The sequence below is a fragment of the Ooceraea biroi genome, chromosome 8, assembly GCF_003672135.1.
Source record: "Ooceraea biroi isolate clonal line C1 chromosome 8, Obir_v5.4, whole genome shotgun sequence".
Lineage (NCBI taxonomy): Eukaryota > Metazoa > Arthropoda > Insecta > Hymenoptera > Formicidae > Ooceraea > Ooceraea biroi.
This window is the reverse complement of record NC_039513.1, coordinates 6,955,849-6,983,007: the sequence shown is the minus strand read 5'-3', so window position 1 is coordinate 6,983,007 and position 27,159 is coordinate 6,955,849. Positions and strand designations below refer to the sequence as shown.

General features: G+C 40.7%; 2 protein-coding genes across 7 annotated transcripts in view; one reads left to right on the top strand and one right to left on the bottom strand.

Annotated features, from left to right (window-relative positions):
* LOC105287853 (furin-like protease 2) overlaps positions 1 to 27,159 on the top strand; it is a 279,497-nt gene that overhangs the window by 95,084 nt on the left and 157,254 nt on the right. The window lies entirely within an intron of this gene.
* On the bottom strand, positions 4,700 to 14,485 carry LOC105287852. Of its 4 annotated transcripts, XM_011353676.3 has the most exons (3): positions 8,684 to 14,485; positions 7,642 to 8,572; positions 4,700 to 5,894 (listed from the first exon to the last, which is right to left on the bottom strand). In XM_011353676.3, the coding sequence occupies exons 1-2, from the start codon at positions 9,069 to 9,071 to the stop codon at positions 8,076 to 8,078; spliced, it is 885 nt and encodes a 294-aa protein (XP_011351978.1). In that variant the 5' UTR covers positions 9,072 to 14,485; the 3' UTR covers positions 4,700 to 5,894; positions 7,642 to 8,075. The 4 variants fall into 4 exon arrangements, with proteins under 4 accessions (XP_011351978.1, XP_011351977.1, XP_011351976.2 ...); XM_011353675.3 differs by having other exon boundaries at positions 7,642 to 14,485; XM_011353674.3 differs by lacking the exon at positions 8,684 to 14,485 and having other exon boundaries at positions 7,642 to 8,079.

Below are 27,159 nucleotides of genomic sequence, written 5' to 3'. Positions count from 1 at the left end.
GTGTGGGCAGCACGCACCCGGAGAAAGTATATATCGTGAGTAGTGCACGTACACACATATACACGCATACATAAATGATATACTATGCGCTTTCAAGCACATCCAACAAGCATACTTATGTAAAATAGTGCATCGTGCATTTTCATGGTGCATCGCACGCACGTGCATCTCATGCCTTGATAACGGGCTAACGAACCGACGATAAGGATTGCGTTAATCACCTCGATTAATCTCGCAGCTAACGATTCGCGTCCGACTTTGCGTCAGCTGCACCGACTGGGTTTCTTCTCGAGGAAGACACGTACGAGTCGGTCGTCGACGCGTTCGCGTATCGTGATTCACTTTCGGATTCATGTGTCCGCACGCGCATCTCTTGACGGGAATGGCAGGAAAATTGCAGCGGTGAATAACCGAGGGATATTCTTGGATGACTACGTACTGACCCAAGATACTCGAGACTCGTGTAGATACGCTTTTAGCCTTTCTATTATTAAGCAAAGTTTGAATATTTCTTATTAACATTATCCGAAATAGAATGAGCTATCTCTTGCGTAGAAATTGAGTTTCGATTTACGTTCTTATTAATCTGACCTCGAAATGTCTCAAATATGAACTGCCGTCGATCAATATCTGATTATATAATTGAATTTCCGTGCGGTACGAACACTGATTGCAGCGATGCATGACATTTTCTTGCTATAACTGGCACACACGTACACATCAGATTCTGGCATCTCTCACGAGGGGAATTAATGACTCCTCGCGTACAGGGTCGCTCGTTAATTTTCCTCAACCACCGTAAGGCAACAAAGTGGCACTGATAGCGCGTCGTAATTAAGAGAGCTACCGCGGCTACTTACCGTGTCGTTTTCACGGATGTTTTCTCCCCTCGGCTCCTTCAGCCCGCGATACAGCAAAGGGAGCAAAGGGAGAAATTTTTAATTATTCACGCTTTGCGCACTAATTCGCCAGGTACATTGTATTAAATGCCGGCGGAAAATGTAAACGTTATGATTTATCTACAATATAGAACATAAAGGAAAACTGTCTGTTTTCGCGAAATTACTCAAAAATTATCCTCTTATTGGAAAAGAGCAGATTTTATATGCAGCTTTTATTAGATTCGAATAATTATACAAATTCTATTGTAATTTATTAGTACGAATAATTAACAGGTCTTTTCGAGGTCTTTGAAATAAAATTCAACGTTTTTAAACAATTTAAACCATTTATTCGATTTGTTAATTGAAGTTAAAACGTGATACAATAGAGGATTAACGTGGAAATTTGTTATCAGCATCGAGCGAAACGACGAAGTCGCGTGTCGCAACGACCGAAAACGGGAGCACAGTCGCATTCTCATTTGCACGGCGCTTTTTTTGTCAGTCTACTTTTTCTGGCGTACTAAAAAGTAGCCGGTGAAAAAGGGAGTCTATGCACGTCGCGCTTAAAAAGGAGCAGGTTGGTTCGTTGGCGCTCTAAATTACACGATGCTTCCTCACGGGCAAGTTGAGCGCATTAGTTGTTATTAAGAGAGGATTGTGTGACTCATGCTCTTATAGGTATACGTTATTACAATGATTTTCACTGAATTTCTTTCCACTTTTAATTCTCATTCACACGGAAACTGATTTTTCTTGATCATCTAATTAACATCATAATATTGAGTTTGCAATATATATGAAAATTTAGTTGTTCGAGGCAAGATTTCTATGTCTATACAGTTTCGGAAAAGAAATTATTAATTTTAATTAATTAACTCTCGGCATAGCACTCGAGATGAAAAGTATCGGTCTCCTTGAACTTTGAAAGAGTAAAGAGATGAAACATCTTCAACTCTTGCCATAACTGTTATGAAATTTAACATCTCTGAAAGGTGTGAGAGTCCTGAATGAAAATCCAATATGACATGTACGGATTCAATTGAGCAAATTATCTGGAAATGTCAGTGAATTTTTTTCCTAAAATACGATCGATCGATAACAGAGCGGTATCTTGTGAAATTAATTGCTACCATTCGTCATTTTATCAATAGTTCTACGTACATTCAGACATGATGAATTACGCTACGTAATTGTATTGTCATCGGTCAACACATAATTATTAGTTTTTCAGAAGCTTGAGAGCTTAGATAATTACCTTTACATTACTTAAAAAAGAATTTTGTTTAATGATTGTTCTATTCTTAAAATTATATTTAACTCTTCTTTTACAAAAAGATCTTTTCGTTTAAACTTTTTTATAAAAATGGGTTAGTTATATATACATCGATGTAAATCGATGTAAATGTGCGTACTTAAACCAAACTGTGAAAACTCCATGCTGAAAATAGCTTTCGTAAAATATCTAAAGATATTACGTAGAAAGATTCAACTGAAAGATTCAGTACTGATTTGAGCCTCTTTCATTGGGAAATCGTGAACATTAACAGCTCATTACTGAGAACATTAAATATAGACTAATTCGTCCACTTACTTTAATATCCATTTGTTACATTACCTGAATCGAGTATCGTAAATCCGTAATTTTGGTTGAGCCGATATTCATTAAATTCAGTATAGAGAAAAAAGGCAGTATAGAGAGAAAGGCTTTCATTTGAAGATTAATCTGACAACGATTGGAACCAGATAGCTTTTTCGTCGATCGCAGTTGCGAAGATTGGAGTTATACCCCGCTCGGACATGACACTCGCGCGAATCCGATCGACGAAAAGCTCGTATCCTCCCCTGTCGGATCGATGGATAGTCGCGGGAATTGCGGGGAGGGAAGGAAGCGGGTACGGAAGTTTGCGGAAGTTCGACGGAAGTGCATGAACGTCCCGAGAGTCAGGAAGTACACCTCGTTACTTTCACGTGGATCGAGTTACGGGCGGCGGGTCGTCGTTCGGAAATTTCGGTCGCGCGTAGGAGCGCGCTCGCCCGGGATTCCTCCGCGTCCGGAATGCCGACGAGCCGGTGAACGAACGAGCGAGCGAGCGAACTCGTCCCGCCCTCGTGCACCGCGAAATCGGCGGTTCGCACCCTAAGAATTTTAATCTCGGCATTTTTAGAATAAACGAGCCCCGGAGAACTCCTATACCACCGCGCAGATCACACCTTTCGAGCCAAGCCTCTCGCGTACGTGTATCATGATGTATCTATTGTACAGTTTTGATTCAAAAGGCGGCGTCAAATTTTGAACGAGTCAATGATAGTATGCTCCGCGTATTTATATAGTCTCATCCATTCGATATTTTACGTAGGAAAAATTTTGAAGCAACTTAGCAATAGTTTCGATAAAGGAAAATAAAATTACCAGTTACGCTTATTTCACGATGCACATGTAAAGCGCACAAGAAGATAGCGAGGAAAAAATACTTCTGTTATAACGTAATGTGATTGAATTCGATTTTCGCTTTACATTTCAGAAACTTCGTTTCTATTACATATATAATATCTTTTCTCTGTACTGTTTCTTGAGACTATTGCGGTCTCAATACTTGAGACTCGATACGGTGCACTCTGCACGCTATCGACAAGGAATTCCAAGACTTGCATGTAGTTTGTCAATAGTACTTTAGTTTAGTTCGAGCTAGATTCACAAGCCTTGAGCAGTATAATACCGTTATAAAGCTAAAAGAGGAATTACGGTATGGCGGAAAAAGGGAACGTGAAATGGAACCACAAACTCTCTCTAATTGACACGTTGCAATTTGTTAATGAGGCGAGCTAATGTATCGTTCGCTCGAGCGTGGCATTTTGTGTGTATGCCAGTCGCAATACTCGACACGATCGTCCCGTGTGACCCTCTGTCACTCTCTTTCCTTCTCCTCATCGTGTGAAACGCGAGGTAAAAGGGAACTGTGGTAAATTTACGACGGTGGTGAACTCGCGCTCAGAGGCAAAATAAAGGTAGAATTTAATAGAAATTTACTAATGGCGAAGAGATGGATAGTGGATCTTGCAATCGATATACAGTGGCGATATGAAGGGCTTCTGTGTGAAATTTACTAATGAGATTTCGCTTCCTTTTATACATTAACATTTTTTATTAACGTCGATTATTGATCGTATTTTTTGCACCTTAAATGATGTATTTTTATTATGCCTCAAATAATATCAAATAACAATATAAGATAAATCTTTTGGGAAAATAATTTTAAAAGTTGCGAACAATCGTGATTATGTCACGTAGCTCGCACGCAGTATTTTTATCCTAAACGTTTGTAGCAGGAAACCAGGTGTAAGTCACGAATTCCATATGGCGAATATATAAGGTTTAAGCGACGAAATTTTAGAATATATTATAATTGATAATCAAACAAACTTACCTGTAAGTGAAGTTCGATTGTGATTATGCCTGGTGTCTCGTCCGGATGGATTAAGTACTATGTAGTTATGCCTTTCTACTTGCTTTTCGAACAGAGTTCACAGTAATACTAAAAAGAAGAAAAGGGGGCGCTACGGCGCCGGACCGCGCTGCGCGCGCATCTCATTATTTCAAAGGAACCCGGCAAATCGTCTGGTGGAGGCGAACGGGTGGGAAAAAGCTACCAGCTTTGGGTGGGGAATGTCCATCCGGACGAGACACCAGGCATAATCACAATCGAACTTCACTTACAGGTAAGTTCGTTTGATTATACAATTATGCCTTGGTGTCTCGTCCGGATGGATTAAGTACTATGTAGTTGTTTACAGAGCGATTTGCCATAAACAAGTAATTAAGACCAAGAGAATGTATTAAGTATAGAAACAAAAAATTTTTCACCTAACCAAGGTTCTTATAAAACGCAACGCCAGAACATCAATGTTTATCGCAGTGAGAGAAATACGTATCAAATAACCGTAACGAGGAAACATAAAGAGCAACTTCAGTGAGTCGAAACGTGACATAAAATAATCAAACTAGGCTTCTGTCGATAAAACAGCTCTACTGAAATCCGCAGGGTTGATTATGGGGCGATTGTAAAACAATGGAAATACCCTGGAATCGCCCGACCAGCCTGCAGCTCATTTAATAACATCAAGGTTAACTCCGTTTTTGGCTGCCACCGACGTCGACGCATGTCGGGTGCTGTGAGCCGAGAACAACTCAGACTCAATTCCACATTCTTCCAAAGATGTGCGAATTCAACGGCTTATTGTTTGGACTTCCACACTTTTGTGGAGTTTTACGTAAGATAAAAAGAGCGAATCGCAGTTAGCTGGACGGAGTTCTTTTGTTAAATCTAGGTAATGTTCCAGCAAAGTAATAATGCATAGCTCCGGACGATGGAGAAATCGAGAAAAAGAAAGCACTGGTTGTGCACGACCCGGGCCTGATGTTTTTATCCGGTCCGGGATCCGAATAAGAAGCTTATCTCTAGAAAAGGATAGCTGCGAAATTTTGATATATGCTAGAGTTTGGGCTCGTTGCCCGGACTCTAAGGCTAAAAGGAGAACTAACTTCTTAGTGATAGCAGGCAGAGAAATCGATGTATAAGGGAACATAGTCGCCAAATTTGCGATTACCGGTGCTGGGTCCCAAATAAAATCATAACGAGGTTTCGGAGGCTTAAGATAACTAGCCCCCTTACAAAACCGTTTGACGAGGGGGTGATTGCCGATCTCGGTGGACGAAATAAGTGAAATCGCGGAACGCGCCGTATTTAGAGTTGAGTACGAGTTACTATGTCGCAACTCTTGAGATAAAAACTCAAGGACCCGAGCAATATCCGGAGCATACGGAGAAATGCCGTGTGTTTGACAAAAAGTCCACCAGGTGCGCAAAGGTCGAGTATACTGCTTGATCGTGGATGGTGCGAGCGAGGCAATCATGACCTCTAAGGCCGCGGAGGGTACTGTCTGCGCACCGAAGGCCTGTCGGATAACTTCACTGCTACCAGGGAAAGGGTATTCCATTCCGGATGATGAGTCCTAAAAGAAGAGGATAGTAAAGACTTAGAGGGTGGTAAAGTGATCGAGTCAAATACTAAAAGGCGGAGAAACATTGGGAACCACGGTTGTGAGGGCCACCAAGGAACAACTACGACGCCCGTAGCCTTCTCATCTAGTATTTTACGTAATACTCTAGAAAGTAAAATAAATGGAGGAAAGGCGTAGAAGAAAAAGCGATGCCAAGAAAGAGTGAAGGCATCCACCGCTCATGCACCTGGATCAGGAAATCAGGAAACGTAAGTATTATGTTTAGCGTTTGCCATTGACGCAAACAAGTCGATGTCAAAGGGACCAAATTCGCTTTCAACCTGGTTGAACGCGTGAGAAGATAATGACCATTCGGTGTCTGACTCTGGAAGTCTTGATTCTGCATCCGCAATAGTGTTATCTAACGAGGCAATGTAGGAGGCAAATAAATAAATATTTCGCTCCTCGCACCATTGCCATGCATCTCTGGCGATATTGAAAAGAAGCGGGTATTGAACGGAGCCAAACTTATTAATGTAAGCTAAAGCGGTGGTATTATCTAAGCGGAGAAGTATGTTACAGTCGCGTAAAGTAGATGCGAAACATTTCAGGGCGTAAAACGCAGCTGTTAATTCTAGCACATTAATGTGGAGAGACTTATACTCAGACGTCCACCAGCCGTGTGTGCGTCGGTTTCCACACGACGCTCCCCAGCCCGTTAGGGAAGCGTCTGAAAAAATCTCGCAGGCATAAACGTTTGACCGAATTAAGTTATGCTGACGAGTATCAGAAAAAACCTTGATCCACCAATCAAAATCATCTTTTAGGTAACGGGGAATCGACATTTGCGCTTTGTAGTCCTCTGGATGCGATTGTAGGGCCAAGAATTTCTCTCTCTCAAATCTCTTCGTGTACAAGAGACCGTAGAGAACTGCAGGGCAGACCGATATAAGTGACCCAATCATGCGAGCAAAATCCTCAATAGGGCATCGCGATCGTTCAGACATATCCTGCATCATTCTCCGCAGGCGCTTTCTTTTGTCTGGCGGGATAGATAAGGATTGTTGGACTGAGTCAAAAATAAACCCCAGGTATCTGCATCTAGAAGAGGGTGTAAGAGAAGATGTTGAATAATTAATGAGAAATCCTAATGAAGAAAGCAGATCCAGAGAGACCTGAACATTCCTCTGGCAATCCTCATCCGAATCCCCCAGAAGCAGAAAGTCATCTAGGTACACAACGGACGGAAAACCTCTCTTGCGTAATGATTTAATGACGGAACGAATTAACTTTGTAAAAATATAAGGTGCCGTCAAGAGACCGAAGGTAAAGCTGTAAACTCATACACTATGTTCTTCCACTGAAAGCGGAGGAATTTTCTGTGGGAAGGGTGGATAGGCACCAAAAGATATGCGTCCTCCAAATCCAGAGACGCCATCCGACAGTTGGGTGTCATGAGACGAACTACCGTACGCCAATCCTCCATTTTATAATGAGGGGGAGAGATGAATGCGTTCAAATCGCGTAGGTTTAAAATGAAGCGCATGCCCCCTGACGATTTCGGTATTAGGAAAAAGGAGGATAGAAACTGATCCTGTGTCGGTTCGACGATATCTAAGGCCCCTTTCCGACATAATCGACCGATTTCGTTATCACAATAGTCGGCTTCTTCCGCCGAAAACGATGGTTCATCAAGATGAGGGCGAGGAGGGGGTAGAGCGAAAAACGGAATTCTGTATCCGGTAATTGCACTGAGTACCTGAGAATTCGTTGTGATCGCACGCCATCCATCCTGAAAGTCAGCCAGGCGCCCTGCCGATGCTATTGGATTCAATAACGTGTCCGGCCTCTGGGGCGAGATGAGGATCTCCTGGTGCAACTTGATCGGTAACCCCTCCTGCAGACACGTGGCGAGAAGGGGGTCTCGAGTTTTCCTGCTGCATTTCACGAAGCGGAAGATTGGTTTGTTTCGGACGACGCTGCGCCTGCGGGCGGGTCTGTTGAGATTGGGGCGTCTTCTTCGCCATCTTCCGAGCAACTTTTTCAATTGATTGAGCCGCATTGACATCCTCGGCAAAGTTGCTACCGAAGAGGCAATCGTCAATGGGGGCTGAATCCGATGCGGATTTGCCCAAAAAGTTGAGGGACGGCACAATAAAAGCCCGCCTCGTTTGAGAAAGACGGTAATGGTGATCAGCCAATAAGCGGATCCCCTCGGCAATTTTGCTCACGGCAGCCTTTCCCTCGAACGACGTGTGTAAAGCCTCCAGCTTCAGTAGCTCGGACAAACCACTCCCCAAGGCGTTCAAAGAGGTACCCACCTGCGCTTGAGCGGTTGCCTGATGTTTGTCCCGAGTCACAACCGTTGCACCTAAGTTCGGAAGTATCTCCTTGTTCACTTTCGGAGGATCTAAGAAAGACAAGATCTCCCTTTGGCTCGTATTTCGATAGGAGGTTATGTTTCACTTGCTCGTTAAGCCCAGAACGGACCTCCGTTCTAGTAGTGCCGAGGATAAGCGGTAGCCACGTCGCTGAGGCAGGTGGTAAGACCTGTTCGCCGAACAACTCCTGAATGAGGCCCTCCGAGGCGTGTCTGGAGTCCTCCGTAATGTCCTCAATCACTTCGGAGACTACAGGTTCATGGAAAACAACGGCGGGAGCATTCCCGGCGTCCGTCGAGGCTCCAGCAACTAAAACAGACGGGGAGAAAAAGGAATCGAATGACAGAATCTGTGAGCAGTCGGTTATGTTCTCCTTGTGAGACATCTCGCTATCAAGGCCAAGATGATAAGGAGACATACCTAGGTCGCCGCCACGGCCAATGGAGGCCGTCTGCTCGTCTGTGATTCGTTCTGATAGTGCAGGACCCGCAATGGGTACGCCTGAGCACGCCGTAACGTCGGTAGAAGGGATAAGATTCGCCGGTCCTTCCTCAGCCTCCGATACCTCGCCGGATATCGGGGGGATACGACGTTGCATATAGTTGAAAAGGTCGTACATGGTATGGAAGAATTTATCCCGCGACGTAGAAGGACGCGACAAAAACTCCCGCGAAGATTCGCGCGACGATCCGGCCGAAGAGCTGGGGGTGAGGTTAGAATGCGATCTCCTCACACGAGATCGCTCCCGGTGCCTATGTTTACTCGTCTTCGATGGTCTTGGCGAGCGACTTCGCTTATGCTTCGGCATAATCAATAAGACACTAAAATATACAGCACATTGGGAGAAAGAACCTCACAAAATGTGAACTCTATTGTACTCTGCACGAACAGAAAAGATAATGAGATGCGCGCGCAGCCTTGGGATCGCGCGCAGCGCGGTCCGGCGCCGTAGCGCCCCCTTTTCTTCTTTTTAGTATTACTGTGAACTCTGTTCGAAAAGCAAGTAGAAAGGCATAACTACATAGTACTTAATCCATCCGGACGAGACACCAAGGCATAATACCAAAATATATATGAGTTTTGGATGCGACTGCCGTTTCGCGTAAAACAAATTACGTTTGCATATTATTAAGCCCGGATTTAATGAATTGAGAAAATTAATGTAGCAAATAATGCCGAATATTATTTAATTAACGTTATTAATAAAGTTTGTAAATATTCGTGGCGCGGAGACTCGTGTGCGGCGCCGAATGCACGGACGCTTAATAAAGCAATATAATCCCCAACTTTGGAGATTCCGCGTGTTCGTCCGTTCAGGCGGAAGAGGAACGTGCGAAACGCAGGACTAATATCGAAACGGTGCGAATGAATATTGTATATACGCAAGCTCGCCGAATAAACGGAAAGCTTATATACACCGTGGACTGCGCCACGGTCAAACGAAATACCGAGATTAACGAGAGTGAGGACCGATACGGTACGATGGTTTTACCGTAAGAGAGGAGGAACCGCGACTAACGACGTCCGTCGAGAGGGTAGATGGAGTGAAATCATGCATGGAGCCATACGCAGGCGGCAGCGAAAGCTGCGTGTGCGCTGTGTGTATGCTTGCATATGCACGCCAGTTTCCTCATCTGTGTGCGTTGATGCGGGTGTAATGAGCTCGAGCGAAATCCGCAATCGCGTCCGGATTCCGCCGTGTTTGCCGTGTACCTACCGTGTCGTCGGCGGACCGTGGAAAGAGAGGTTGCTCATGGAGGAAGAGGTGGAGAGAGAAAGAGAGAGAGAAGTTCGATCCTCTGAGCTCGTAAATCATCGAACGCCGAGTTAGCTCGAAAAGTACTCGCTCGCACTGGTTTTATTCGGAATGGATGCGGGACATCCTCGCGGTGGAAGTGGCAAAAGCGGTCATATCATACCGGCACGACTCAGTTATTTTTTCTTTTTCTATTTCTTCTTCTCGCTGATATTTTATTAACTTCCGACCGATACGAAACGATTCGCGCTCAGAATAGTCTGTGCAGTGACTCGACATTTATTTGCCCTGGTCACTTTGTAACGGAAATTGTCCGCTGACTGGAAAATGTTTCGGTATTCTTTATGCGCCTTACATTTATGCGGACAACTGTAGCGAATGCACTCAAGGAACAGAGATGCGCGCATTACGTTTTACGGTGATGCATCTAGACGTTCGCGTATTAACCAATGCACTTTGTACGAAAGCATGTTGTGTCCGGCGATTCCCCCTGTCCCTTTTCGCGTCTCCACTTTCCGTTGGATCGTAACGCAGAGGAATGGTGAGATACACGCGAGAACTTGAAATTTATACGTGTGCACACGGGGTGTCCCACAAACAAAAATACCGCCGCTTTAACCATGAAAAATCGCCGCGTCTTCTAAACTCCCCCGGCAGGAAAATTCCCAAATTAATAAAAATTAATTCAAACTTTTAGGAAAACAATTCTGCGAGATGCTATTATCTTAACTTTGTAACTTTCAGGCATCTTTGTGAATAAGATCGAGATTTAAATCCAGTTTAAGTGCGATTTGGCAACTACGAAGGATCAGATATTTCATTATTAAATTGTTTTTAATATTTACTTATTTAGAGCCGCATTAACTCTCTAATTTTTGGTCTATTTTATAGTTTGTGAGACCATCTCGTTATCGTAGTGCGATAAACGTTGCATCTCTTCCGTTTTTCATAAAAATGTGCAGCTAGTATGCATTGGTACACCCCGTGTGTGTGTGGAGCGATTTATTGAGCTGGCATAGGTAGACGTATGTATCTGGCGCGGATACTGCACTCCGAGAGGTTTGACTGATGGTCGCGCGCGTCTCGACATATTCGCGGCGGGACACGTACGAATCGTCTCGTTTCGCGATTTATGCGATCACCGCATACCGTCATCGGCCGTTCGCATCAAGACGCGCAGAATGCTCTACGTGCACGCACGTAACGCGCGTTTCGTGCTAATGCACGAACGCTGTCATGCGCCGTTCCGCTCCATTCTGCTTCGCTCCAGTCGACTTTCGCAAGGAATTTGCGACTGACATCGATGATATCTCACGACGTCGTGCCAATTTTTGGGTTTGATCTGTTTTTGGTTTTTGGAAAACATCGATGCTCTTTCATTCGCGTAAATAACTTTGTTATAATATCGATTCCTCAGCGAGTAAACACACCTGGTTGCGTATTCTTGGATAATCATATTGAACTCATATGAAAATTAATTGATGGAATTTTAGATCGATGAATTCAAAATAATGCGATTAATACCTTCAGAAATGTGATATTACTTCATGACTACCAACATCAAAATTGATTTCGAAGTTGAAAGGAGAGCAGTATTTCAATATTTTGAAACAACTATGTGTGCGATTTACTATTTTATCCAGTTTACATTTCAAGAATTTTATTGCTAGTCACTCGATTCAGAGTTCAGTTCATATTTACATGAAACTATGGACCAAGTTGAAAATTGACCGTATCTGTGCATTAAATATACAATTAAAATAAGAGGTGCTGTGTTTTTGTCGTGGATGATAATAAAACTGGATATTACGTTGCGAAATATTTCGAGCGCGGATCAATTCCAGTTTATTTAATATCCTACGTGAGGCGCTCGTCAGGGGGAGTATTCAAATATAATATATCCTTAGATAATTAGTTTTAGAATCCTTAGAAATTCATTATGAATTTGCAATCAATTTTTTTGAGGAAATTTCGTATAATGGAATTGTAATGTTCGTATAATAGAATTCTATTTTTATTAGAAGAACACTGATACGTAATTGGAATTGTGATACAAATATTTTGTTTAATGCAATCAGAGCAGTCACAACAATGTACTTGACAAAGTAAATTCCACGTGACATTTACACACAGCCCACGCAGTAATTGTTTCATTTCGAAGGTCTACAACTACTCCTACATTATTCTGCATTACAGAAATCATGATATTAATAATTCAATGTATGGCATAATGCGCGTTTATTAGACGCATTAATGTGCGTATTATCGATTTCTATGGAATGTTGTGCACTATGCGTAAGAATACATGCGAAGATTAATCAAATAGGTACACATAATAATATAATGCGATTCTGATTGTCGCACTGTATTATACAATGTTAAATTACGTACTGCTACTGCAATTTCATTTTCAATATGATATTAATAAATGGTATTAAATATAGAGGAAAAAATGACGTACTTTTAAAATTTTATTAAATAATTATTAAATAATATTCAGGTTTATTGTTATTAATTGATTACAATATGTCATAGTGTTTGCGCTACAATATTGTTATCATATACATAATGATGTAACGTTACCAGAGCAGTAATTATTATAATTGTGCTGCGGACAGGTAAACTTGCCGCGAGTAAATTTTGTCATCGCGTCATAATTTCAAGAAAACGAGCACCAGCCTCGTTGAACGGGAAACGGTTTCCGATAACGTGTTGCCGTTGCTCAACAATCTGTATAAATACGCTGTCGTTATTTGCTCGACTAACGTGCTTCGCACGAATTTTGGTCAAAAGTCTAACTCGACCGGAATTTTCACGTTATAGACTCTTTTTCCGGCGGCGCGCCGGTTGCGCGTGTATTCCTCCCTGTACGTATGTTTGCACGCACCTGATTGTGCCAAATATTTGATGGCGAGGCACTCCCGGCAGCACGTCACAGAGTGATTTCTTCCGTCCCTGTGTACGTTCGTCGGCGTGAACGCGACACGGGGGCGATCGTCGCGGAAAGGAACGCGCGAATGCCAATTTACCGTATTTCAATGCTCCGGAAACGCGCAACACGACGAAACGGCGACGGTGGCGAAGCCGATGGCAACCAATTATAGTGATTGCGTTTTGTTGTCGATTTTGTAACTTTCGCGTAAACCGCCACGGTTGAATATACGCGCGAGAAAACACACGGTCACTGCATACATGCACACACGCGCACGTATGTATATGTGCGCTCACATATACGCACGCATACACTCACGTAGACACATGACAGTGTCGATGCGCGATGGGCAAGCGGGGTTTTTTCGGAATTACTAAACAGCGATACATGTTCGCGTACGCATCTGCCGGCTTTTCGAACGAGCGACGTAGACTGTATTTTTTTCAACTATAAATTACGGCGCATTTTGCACACGGGGATATCCGGTCGGGCTCGCTGCGAGGTATTTTTTAAATTAAATTTTTCGCTCGGTTTACTTTGCGATCGCAACGCGGCTTCGACGCGCAGTTGGAAATGTACTGTCACGGCGCACTATCGCACGCGCGCGATCTAAACGCGCACGTAAAAAATTGAAAAAAATTGCTCTGGGATAGGTACCCCGCTAAGCTGCGGGTGCGATTATTCATTAAAGAATAGAGCGGAGTACCAGCATTTTTCAGAATGGAAAATTTATCTTGTTGAATAATTAATTGGAAATGATTCTTGACCAAAATTAATGGAATGATATTTACACACACACAGCCCACTTATCTTCAAAATTTCCCATTATTCTTTTTGGCAGTTAAAAAGTTTACGCAAGCACCACAATACGAAATGCATTGGTTATCAAAAATTTTCATCTTTCAGCTTTGAAAACAATTTTTTAAATTACATTTCATGCGCGTCATAACATATATTTTCTTTAAAGGCAGGTCTGTATATTTTCCTCTGATCTGTTTCCCTTGAAATGCCAACGTTGTGCGCGCTAAACTTCTCAATTTAAATTTACAATTCCGCGTTCGCGCTTTTATCGTTCCGTCTGCTCGATTTATACATAGGGGCGCATTTACACACGCCGGGCGGAAGTCCAACGGCCAAGTCCTGAGGTTTTACCCTTATTCGCGCAGAACATCGAGCCTGGGTTGACGATTACGCGACATCCACGTAGTCGGAACTGTCGCGTATCGGCACGTCGGCTGGCGTAATGCGGAATGTAGAAGGATCGACGTGTCCACTGCTTCCCGTAGAAATCGGAACGCCTCGGGACGTTAAAGAAAGTTACGACTCAACTTACTCCGCTGACTGGTAGTTTAGCTGACAGTTTTTTGCGCGAATCGACTTATCGCTGCGTACGCTTACGAGTTCGTCTCGAAATTGGAAAGAAATGCCGTTCCCGTAAAAATCTAAAAAGAACCATTCCGTATGTGTTTTAGTTTATCTCTTCGTTGATGGTTTTTTTTCGAATTGTGTCATGTTATGATGGCATTTACGTACATATATAAAACTGCAGAAATTTCTTTCCAACGATATAAGCGATAATAAATACTTTGTTTATATTATTAGGTTTATATCTGTAGCTACGTTATTAATTTATTATATATTAAGGATAAAAGTAATTTATTAGCAATCATCTTCTCTGTTTCAGCTCTTGAAATTTTTTAGAAGATCAATATCAATTTTGTATTTCTGAATTCATCACATTATAATCATGAATATGTCTATCGAGTTTATACAACACGGATGTGTGATAATTTCCGTTTATTCGTTAATTAATTATTTATTTACACAGAAAAATGTAATTTATGTGCAATTGTAAAGAAGTTGAAACAAACAGTTTTGTTATCAAAGCGTCGGTCGCTTGGAAAATTATTTGAAACGTTGCATTGTTTTAGATTTGAATTAACGGATGAATCAATAAACATTTTCTTCATTATGATGGTTTACGTAACACATAAACGAAGTACTTATTACGAGAGGGCTTTCGATGTGCGTGTTGTAATCATGACGCGTTAATAAGTTAGAGAATAAGCCGACAGACGCGAATTGCGTTCACGTGTGAATTTCCAATATCCGGGTAATTTCGTCGGATATTTTCGCAAACCGGATCACGGTTCGGATGGATATCCGACCGAGGGGCTTCACGAAAGGTTTTATCACGCATTTATAGTCCGGTAACGCGCGACGGTAACCTCGTTACGAATTTCGCAAGATAATCCGGGCTCGGCTCTAATTGAACGATGCGCTCGTCATTATCGAGCGACCCGCTGGAAGTAGTTCGATTGCGCTCCTCTAAATTTTGGTGAACGACGTACGATGACAGGGCGCAAATTGAGTGGACCGACTGATCAAATGGAACTCCGACGGCGCGTAAATACGAGTACAAAGTGTTCGTAGTGGCGTACATGCACCAATAGAGTATTATGTCTCCATCAATAAATGATCGTAGTACATTATAATTTCTGCAATTATGTACTATAATCACTTTTTCTCTAGATTGAAGCTGTGTAATTTATTATTAGGTTCGAAAACCATTGTGTTTAACAATATTTTAATATAGATATTATTGATGTATAGTTTTTGAAAATTTTCCTTTTATTCATTTCGTATTATGATTTTTTAATTTCCAATTTAAAACATTTTCATAGTGAAGAAGTCAAGTTAAATATTTTTGAAAGTCATGTTTGTTCCAAAATGGAAAATAAAGTTTAACTTTTATTGGCAGGAGTTGTGTTTCATTTTGTGTATAGATGTATTATAGTATAGCTATAAAGCGAAAATGTCTCTTGCACTTATGATAAAATTAGCATTTTCGTCAAAAGATGCGTTTTTGCTCCAGTAACTCCTCAGATGAATTTATACTCGTGATCGATGATTTCGAATTGACGTAGTTTCCAACGGACTCCTTAATGGCGCTCAATGCTTCAATGTGCGTCGTATCCGGGCGTGACATCATTCATACCTAAATACGACGTCGCTGAGATTCGAGCGATGACGTTGATGAAACTAATTACTCATACAGGCAAAATTCACGGCAACGCGGAACGATGTTACGCCAGGCACTTGTCTTCCTGGTGACGTCGTCCCTTTGCTTCTAGAATCTTTTATATTCTTTGCTGTGTGCAATGAAAGTTAACGCCAATCATTTGTCAAAATGTCGTCTTGATTCCTTTACAGTTCGGTGAGCGAGAAAAAAGTTGTTAGCATAAAATCTACATAAAATTTGCAGCAGCGAAGTTAATTAAACAACGGAAGTACTTCAATTTTACTATTCCGCACGTTGTCACGCTTTTATTTTTACTTTGATTTTTTTCAGATATTTCAAAGTCAAGCATATCCCGTAATTTAATTAGTTCGCTTTTCGCTGTACGAATCACTGTTCGATCTTCAAGTTATTGTTGCAAACTTTGGTGAAACTAGAAAGAACAATGAAACGTCCAGGTCTATGCAGCTTCCATCAATCTACCATGCGATTTATAATGCTTGTTTTATTATTTTCTTTACGACTAATAGTGAATTCTTATCACATGAGAGAAAGTAATATTAGATTTATGTTCATATCGGTATCATATTATAGGAAAGTTCTTCTCGGATAACAATTGATTCATTCTTGGACAGAATCGAACCGCTAATTCACCTTTCACCTCGGAATCATATCGGGCGATACATAACACGCGATCAGACAGGCGCCGGGACATTAGGCAGCGTCTCCACCTTTTCAGGGAAAGTGTCATAAACCACGTACGTCCGGCGGCTCTTATCTCGCCCCTGCTCGTTCTTACGATTCTCCAGTGCGTGCTTCCGATTCGTTAGCCTTAATGCGCCAGCTCTTTACGTCCCGTTTCACCCACGACCGTTTGCTCCCTCTTTTTTTTCCCGGCCTTCTGTCGTTCGATTATTCGTTCGGCGGCACCTTGTTCCTGGGGTTGCAAATGTTTCTTTTCCCTCTCGTCGTTTCGCCTCGTTTCCGCCAATGGCGAAACGTGAGCGCTAGCAGCGACATTTCGGAGTCTGAAGCTAATAAGAAATCTCAACAAGATTTTGATATAAATATATTGTTAAAAAATTTCTTTCTTTCTCTTTTTCTCTCTCGAATGAAACTGGTAAATACTTTGGTACAGTATCATTGTGGGAATCTCTTGTCATTTGGCGAACCGCTGCTCACATTTCGCAAATTTCCATACAGATTCGTTTCCGCGGATAAATGAACATTGCGCAAAATGAGCGGAAAGTTCGCCTGCCTTCGTACAGGAATGTCATTCTTTTATACTCCGTCCGCGGCGGTAATTATAATGCGTGTTCCTCGTAATTGCATTTCGTTTCTGGCGCACACCTTCGTTCTATTTTTCCGCGGTCGTACATCGCTCGGCGCGTTACAATTGAACCCCTCGTTAATTTGCATGTAGTAATTAGACACGCGGAAACTCACGACTGTGGAAGTGCGGAATTGACCTTACTTCTTTTTTCGAGGCAAAAGTATTTCGAGTTCGTCGAGAAGTAGCGAATCGCTAGTCGCCAAAAAAATTCGCAGAGAAGCTCTCTTGATGTATTATAGTAATTGGACGCTTTTCGTACAAAAGGCCGGCTGCAGTCCTACATTGTTAAAACTAACACTTCATATGAAAAGGGCTGCATAACAAATTGCGCTAAAACTCCAGTTTTAACAATGTCGAATCGCAATTAGTGCGTATCCACATTTTGGAAATGTTTCCCGCATAAATATTTCCGTAATTCATCAAAATGTTCACCGTGACAATAGTGCGTGTATTTTGTTTATACAATAAGAAAATATTTTCTATATGTATTCTACAATACATTGGCCTTAAAAAAATAACACGGTGTGTTGTGACCACGAGATCGCACTGCAGTGGCACTCCATAACTTCGACTGCTTTCTACAAGAAATGACTGCAGTGTCGACTATAGAAAAACTTATTACAAACTTACTTGCACCACTTTTACTCTATATTTGTAGAAATGTGTGTTGGAAACTTTTCTCTTTCGGAGTCGTCTCATTTTTCTACCTTATATTGACCGCGCTACTATATTTCTAACAATAAAAACCGGAAGTAACTTAATCTCTTTCAAACGTTTGACAGTCCCGTTTAATGAAAGATTCTTTATACAATAGCATTTAAATTTAAAAATACTTGAAATACATGAAGTTAAATGGTTTATAAATAAAATATAGATTTTGAATCATTTGAAAACAAATATTTAAATTTCCCAATAACTTCAGTTTGCAGTTTGGAGACGTATTTTAGAAATTCATAAAATTTAATAACAGAAATATTTAAAGCCATTCGATACAACAAAAGCAGAGCAGATATATGTAAGCGAAATATTGATAACTTCCTTTCATTTATTACGAACAATCACATTTCTTATTATTCACGCACATTAACTTTTCGTTTGAAAATCCGAACATTGATCATTGTTATAATTATTGCAATGCTCCGTTTCGTTCACAAATTATTTTCCTGCAATAGTGATTAACGGTTGTATGGCGGCATTAATCGCTAGTAATTCCGGCGATAATTTGAATTGGATGTAACGTATTATAGCAAAATAATGATTTTATAACACTCGCGCGATACGTCGGAGCACCGGCGATTATTTCCGATAATCACCGCTCGTAAATATCCGGCTACCTTTTAATGGCTCCGAATAAATTAAACGTTTTCGCCGACGATTTCCCGCTTCTCGATGTTTGTGGTCGAAAGTAAACGGATTCGCTGGCGATGTTACACGTCAATTGACGCCGGGAAAGGATTATAACGCGCAAAAGTTTAGCGGCGCGGCGGATACGAATAAATTTATTATACCATGGCGTCGGGTTCGCACAATTTTCCGCAAACCCTTGATGAGAGCGACATTAATACGGCTATCCCGGATCGGCGCGTTGAAATGCGGCTCATCGCCGGAAGCTGACGTTGCCCGAAGGCACATCGCGCGCGGCGTGCATCGCTTGTCGAATTTGTCCATACCTCCCGAGGGCCTGCTAAAGCGATCCGGTTGGCTTCGCCAACTTTATCGACGTATTTATGTTTGTCACGGAGCCATACACGCAATACGCGCGAGCGAAACGTGCGTATGCGCGCACGCATGCCGCGATATTAACGATCTAGCACGCGGCTCGCGCCGCGATTAATAACCGCGCTTTCTGCTGGCGATGGCGTTTAGATTTATAGAACGTAATGATATATTTGCCGCGTGCCGTAATTATGCATTACCGCGCTGCGTCCAACGTCCTGTTTCGCAACGTGGGACGCAAATGTAATGCCTCCTCTAGCCGTCTCTGCCGAAATTCATTCGCGCTCGCGCCGCCGCGATGCATTCATCGTCATCGAGTGGATATTTATTACATCGGACGTACCATGAAAAATTTATTTTCGATGTTCCAATGCAGATGCACGTGTTACCATTGTCCTCCGTTCCGGTATCGATCAATTGTGTTCACGTGCACCTCGTAACGAGAATATTACAATGACAATATAAATGAGATAACAGCTACGATATTTTAGTGCGAAATTGTACATCGAATATTACCGGAGAGCAGATTTATATTAGATGATTCCGCATGCGCGAATGTGGCTGCAATCGAATGCGATATGCGTCTACAACGTTGGAAAATTTTTAAAAATTTACGTTACACGTTGACAAATGTTTATATTTCATATTAGTACGATCGAAATCGTGTAACTCAAAGCGGATATTTGTCGTTAATATTCCATGGGCGATTGTGTGCGTAACGATTTTGTTTATGTTACAATACAAATAAAAATATGGAAGCATTTTTGCATCCGCGTCCAGTAAACTGATGCGAACCCTTTTATTTATTAAACTGCGAAATTACCCGCCGGAGATATTCGCGCTCTTTTCGAGGAGCGAAGCAGTCGATCGCAATCATGATAAGTCGCGGTAATTGATTGCGGATAAATTGGTAATCCGGCGATAACAGCCGCTTCCCTCGGTGCCCGGCTACATAATTAATTCCACGGCGTTATCTTTCTGTTTCAGGTGAGTCGACGCCGTCGAGAAAATGGACGAGCTCTCTCCCTTGGGGCCGTTCAACTCTGAATACGCGTAAATCTTACGTACACGTGTACGCGCGAACGCTTCGGTATGTACCGACATGTATTTCTTTCCGAGTACAATGTACTCGCGGTTAAACTGTCTGCCACTTGCAAGTCACGCGTACGAATTTTCTTTTTCGAGGATTGCAAATGATATTCTTCAAAATTACCTTCGCGAAAGGATTTCATTCGGATTGTCCTTTGTCTACAAAGACGAATAATTATCACTTTTATCCTGATTAATGACAGTGCCGTTTTTCAAAAATTCCTCAGTTAAAAAACGATAAAAATAGAATTTAAATTGTCATGGATGGATTAACAACAGCTATAAAACTTGATAGATTCTACCAGCTTCGGTATCTCGTATTTTTAAGTGAAAATCGCTGTCATGGAAACGATTTAGTTAACGGATATTGTTTTGTGTCATCATCATAGTCACATGACGTTATGTATGATTCAATTTACGTGTTTGAATACATTCTAGCGCAATTTGTTCTTACATGTTCTTTGCATTGCTGCATGATAGCAATAACAAGTCGATCGATCGCGATAGCTCGCGGTGAATCCCCTCAGGGACCAACTATTCATGCACTGATCATTTTTGGTAACACGCTAATTGGACGCCGAATTCGTGGCTCGTCCTGACCGAATGGGCGAGTTTATCGATAATTCCTCGCAAAATGCTAATTTACTGATAACAGAACCCAGCCAATTTAGGGGGACGCACTCCGCTTTACTATCGCTCTTCCCGCATTCCACCAACACGCACGTTACGATTGTAAAGTGATTTCGAGTCCTGGCATATACGGCAATACGGATGTTACGGTAATTCGATTTTCGCACTTGATTTTATCGAAATATGCCCAATTAAAACAAACATTTCAATATTCACAATGCTGTTTTTGCGCGATCGAGAGAAAGTTATTTTAGAAATATATGTAAAAGCATAAAAATCAAGTATAAAATAACCAGCTGTAAGTGCAAAATAAAGATTACTATGAAAAATGGAAATGCCAAATGAATCAAGAAAAGTAATTTGAATGGGAGATAAAATGAAAAATTTCTTTCACTATCTGAAAAGTATATCTTGTATATTCACGTTGATTACGTTGTTTGAGATATGGCCCACTATGAGCACGCGATACACACCGATGTACTCATTCTCGCTATCGCGAGATCCCCTTCTAAGAAAAGAGTCCTGTAGTCCAGTATCGGCTGTCGCGTTATTCGCAACCCGCCAACCTCAAAAGCGAGCAAGGAAACTTCTTGCTGGACTCTACTTTTCCTGCTTCGTCTCCTTGCCTCGTCTGCCTTTGTATCGGAGTCGCCCTGGTGTCTTGTCTCCCGTCCGATTGTACATCCGTCTGTAGACCACCGGCGCTGCCTCGTTTTGTACGTTTTAGTTAAAGTCGACAACCCCGACGTGATCACGAGCTTGCTGCACCGAGAATTTCCTCGGGAAATACGCGCGCGTCCGTCAATCGCGCCACTTGGCACGGGAGAAGTAGGTCGTCGCGATGCTTTCCCGGTTTCCTGTTGGTCAAGGACTCCATTGGAATAGAAGACGATTTCTTAGTTGCACTTAGACGGAGAACGATACGGATAATTTGGGAAATGTACCTCGCGAGAGTATCCAATATCTTATCGAGGCTGTATCCAATATCTTATGTGACTCGAGATGCTTCGATGGTTCCTCCTCTAGTTATCAGGGTTGTTTGCATTCTGCTTGTGCTCCGTTCTCATTTTCTTTTGGCTAAGAAAAGAAATGAGAGGGTCTAGTACTCGAGGAAAGCTATAATCTGAAATCACGAAATTGTCTATTATTCTTTTGGATCGATAATTCTTTTCGATTAAATTCTTTTCGAGATCATGTGAAAGAATTCTGAGTATATATACATATATATATATATATATTATATAAGTTACGGCTTTAATTAATTAATGTGAAATCTTAAATGATTATCTTCCATTTACATGTTTAGATTATAGCAAATTTGCAATATAAAATATTAACCATAATATTTTCATTGGCGCAGTAAAGATTATTGTATTTCAGACTTATTGTTAGACTTTCTTTCTTTTGTTGTAAATATCGCGAGAGTCACGCACGTGTATCCCTGATCTTTATCTTAATCTGATTTATCTTAATTGGAGAAGTTGATAATATCTGAACATCATGTACCTATGTTTGCTCAATTATCACGATTTTAACACGAGATTCATATCATGTGATATTACTCGCTTTATCCGCTCACAATGATCTCACAGAAGCGTAAAGTGCGTTCGCCGCTTGTTTGTAAATTGTGGACTCAGTTTCTAAATTAGTTACCAACGTATTGCAATTAAACTCGCTAATGATATCATAACACACAATACAGTTTCGTGTTCTATAAATCATCATAATGTGTGGGAGGCATCGGTCGACTTGATAATAATAATCGAGCGAGAATTTTTGTTCATTGTCATTAGAATTCTGATCCTTATCAAAGTGCAACTTTGAGATTCTTAAGAACTCTGGAAATCGTGGAAGGCGCGGAAAACCAACGAACGTTTCGTATTCTATCAGCGTAGCAGCGCTGAATGCATAATAGCCGACGTTCGCGACGTGCGTTGCCAATTCTCGGCGTCGACGGATGTACTGTATCGTTCGCCGATCGACAGTCGGTACTTGGCATTATCTGACCACGGTTACGGAAATAGGTATGTTCGTAGATAGATGGTGTGGCTTAATTGGAACGCCAATACAACGCGATGTCTGACGACGACGACGACGACGGTGGTGGTGATGGTGGTGGTGACGGAGAAAGATATAGCACACCCCGTCCATTCTTCTTCTCCTATATTCCAACGTATTACCTGGTTTCGGGATCTTGATAGATTGTATGTGCCGGAAGAAGAATGTAGCCGATACGTTTGAGAGCCGGAGGATTCGATGATCAATCGATCCTTAGACGGTCAATATCTATCTTTAGACCTTTAATACTCGCCGATTACGGCAAAAATCGGAAACTGTTTTATACATTTTAATTTGGTACGGAAAAGTAGAATATTATATAAGTGTATCTTATATCTGTTTCTTTTATTCTCAACAAGAAAGTTAGTTTTATTATTTTGGACAATGTATTAAAAATCTACATTGAAGCTGGATTTATTTAAAAACATCTGGTTTAATTAAATTTTAATGAGACATACAATTTGAGATAATTTATTATTTTAAATAATTTCTTATGATGATCTACGGCGCAAGATATCTTTGTCGATTAAACGAATCGTCGCAATAGGACGGTAGCAGCTTGCACTACTTTTGGTCAAGGGAAACAAATATCGCGGCGGCGTCGCTTGCAGCGCAACGTTAATAACCAGGCGTGATGTATGGTCGAAAAGTTTATATTCTGGCCAGACGCGGGGGCATTATGATAGATTACGCAACGCTCTGCATGAAGGGTACTCGACGAAGTTAACAAGTTGATTAGTCGGCGTGGCGATGATTTAAATAAGGTTATACCACGCCGGCAAGGTAATAGTGTGGCAGACTTTCGGCGCTGGCACGGAGATAAATATCCACCTAAACGATCGTAAACGGTGAATGGTGTAATTTCCGAACATGTTAATTTCCAGATTGCATTTTACAACAGGGTGCTCGAATGATAATAGCAAAACTGACTTTCCAAACTTCGTTATACATGTAATGATAACATGGAAAAATCCATTTTGCAGAATAATAGAACAGTGCTGTTTGAAAGCATAAACTTTCGCGGATGCCTTAATGAATTACTATTGAATAATACTGAATAATTATAACAACACTGAATAATAAATTCATTGTTTAAATTATTTTTAATTTTCTATTTACTATATTAGTATTCATTTTCACTATTAAAAGTAAAGACATTATTTTATAACAAGTACCTCAAATATTAAAACTCTGTTAGTGAAATTCAAGAAGGTTCAAATTAAAATCGGGACATCTTATTTCTTAATCTTCTTTATTAATTTGTTAATCTGCTGGTACACAAAAATTTGTTTTTTAAGTAATTAAGAAGTACTAGGGATTTGCAAAAGCGCAGTAGACTGCTTGCTAGAGAATAACGGAGTATATTTACATAATCTCGGGTAATATATTTAAAGGAAACTCGGTCAATTATTAAAGTCAATTTTAAAGGTTGATTAAAATTATTATCACCATTTGAAGAGTTTCTTGAAGGAATTTACATAAAATATAATTAGAACAGTGCAAAAGAATTGTTAAGTGCATCTTTGTTTTTTAATAATATTTTTTATTTAATTGTAATAAAATTATCTCTTAGTAACTCTGCAGTTTTCCTGCAATTCTTTATTAATTCGTAATAACAACGTACAGCAGTTTACCTATCAATACACACAATCAATTATATTATGCATCTCATGCATATAATGCGCATTATTGATACAAATTTTTTGATATTATATCTCCAGGAGACAAAGGTACTCTATTCATAAAATATGCAAATGCAGAACGATGAGTCATTTGCATTAATCATAAAAGCAATTGCAATAACGGTACGTACAATAAATAACGAAATAAATTAAATAAACGACATTGCGTTAAACATCGGCTGCGAATATTCTCATAATTTTCTCGAGGTAGACACAATCGCCGGCTTTTCTGCCTTTTCCCTATAATAAAAACGGTACGAGCTTTCGGTTGCGGAATCCTTGTTAAATTCTCGAGTACCACGCAGAATGCTCCTTCGACTGCGGGTTTCGCGCGCCAACTGTAACAACGATCGACAAACAAGACGGAGTTACAGAAACGACCGACAAATAATGCGGCGCGCATACAGCGAAGCCCGTTGGCGAATTTTGCGGCGTGGCGAATTATTACGACGAACGACGGTGGCTGCGGCCGTTTAAAAGCGAAATATGCAAAGCGGAAACTTAACAACGCTAGTCGCGCGAGCTCAAAACTTTTACTTCGTCCTTCTCGGAGGTTTTTCCGCTTTCGCTGCCCCCTCGTCTCCCCTGCGCTGCTTCCCTGGCCTGCGCTGATTTGCAACTTCATTACCCGAGACGACGATCCACCGCTCGACCTTTCCTTGCAGAAAAGCCCATTGCTGTTGTCGGTCTCGTCTTACAATTTTTTCGATTAAACTTGCTCGGTGCACGCTACTTTGTACGGACTTTGCGCGCGGACGTAAAGAAAAATAGCCCGACCGCCGTCGTCGATCATTTAAGCAGCGATTGTCCCGACGTGTTGTAGGATTAACGCTCTTTTAAGAAAAGGACGCGCTATTATCGCGACACGTGAACCAGTATTTTGTTACGCGATGCTGTAAGGAAAGAATGATAGTGTCATTTTATGCTCCATCAAACGAAGATCGATGCTGCAGATAGCTTCTAGTGGCTTCATCTCGTTAATGCAAACAGGTTCAGGGAAGAGCGGTTTTTGTTTTGATATAATCTGTTTTTTTTTTGTTTCTTTTGATATAACTCTGTAACGTTAATGTAAAGCGATGTAACTCGCAGCTTGATATTTCTGTAAACATAATTGCATTGCGGGTACATCTTACGTCTGTGTAATATATATCTAAATAAATGTTCATCTCAAAAGATTTACATTACATTTTTATTCTTGTGACATCGAACGGAACTTAAACATTTTTTGATAGTTTGTATTGATAGATTGAGAAAAGATCGCAAATTTGGAGTGGAATCTTCTCGTTGATATTATTTTTAATTATAAAGCTTCAAATACTCGCCGATAAATCTACAATTGGGGCAGCATCGACAGCTGCAAAATTCGAGTTATATGTCTCGCGAACCAAGGGGTTCACATTCCGTAGCTTTTTCCCTCGCAAACAATGTGAAAACGTCGTCTGGCGACTATACGCCCAGCATTTGCGGGGCAAAAGCTAGCGAACGCTGAAGACGTTCAGCAAAAAGCTTCATCGGGGAAACCATCTCGTCAAAGATTTCTTTCCTGCTGCCTCCCTTTGCCACATGAATACATATATGTAGGCGAACCATCCGAAGCTCTATCGATCTTTCACGAAAGAAAATCCCTCTCGAGAGATCGACGCGTAACACTTATCCTGGCACATCTGCTCATTTCCATTCAGCAAGATTGAGAATGATGCTAAAAACACGTTATATAAGCATTGAATAGAGTATGGGTATTTTTGCTTGAAAAATTTTCAGTTTGGAACGTTTCCATATACGTTGTCATATTTAACATATCTTGATGAAAAGTCTTTAAGCTTATTTCGCAATCGAAAATCGTTAATCAGTGGTATCTATATATGGGTTTATGATCATTTTATATCAAATTCTTTTTTAATAAATATGTCCTGCAATTTTAATCAAAATCACGAATATTTTAATTAGTGTATTTTTAATTTACCAAATCATATCAAATTCTTTCTTTTATTAATGATATATTGTTATAAACTTGGATATTATTTAGTTCTTCTTGTTTCATCGCGTACATTTATGCGGTAACGTAATTAAATCGTATTTTAATTAAATATTTCAGATCGTGAATGATATTTGGTTGATGGCAGCGGTTCTTTTAATATTGATAATGTGTCTAGAATTTAGATGAATCATTTTCTCTTCTTTGTTAACTCATTTTAATTATGACTGCAAATTCTTCCTAATTAACAGGTGTAATATGAACAGTAATATGTACAAATGGAAAAAAATTTAATTAATACTATTTCTAACGTCTACAAAATATTCGTATAATTATTCCATTATTTATTTCCATTATTAAATATCACATTTGTTGAAGAACAAAGTACTAAATATTCTTCTCACACTCACCGAAAGTAAGATCACAAGGGCTCTTTAGTTATGCTACTTGCATATTTACGCTCTAATCTACATATGATCTAATTAAATAATCCGCATGCTCCAGATGATATTTAATTACCATAATGATCATTTTAATATCATGATAATTTTTTAACAGAAAGGAGTTGATAATGCTTATATGCGCTTGCCCGCGAAGTCAGTCTCCAGAAAATGAAGAAAAAAGACGCTCTTTGCCAGGTTTACGAGAATAAATGCGTTGCGTGACAGTTAATTCTCGATGCGGAAGTATCTCAATGATTCTTATC

What these genes read in the sequence shown, in the direction of transcription:
- LOC105287852 (XM_011353674.3), bottom strand. Translation starts at nt 7,950, where the DNA reads ATGTCAATGCGGCTCAATCAATTGAAAAAGTTGCTCGGAAGATGGCGA. An exon ending in CGATCACAACGAATTCTCAG is followed by an intron (nt 5,895 to 7,641) that starts GTACTCAGTGCA and finishes CTCTTCTTTTAG; the next exon opens with GACTCATCATCCGGAATGGA.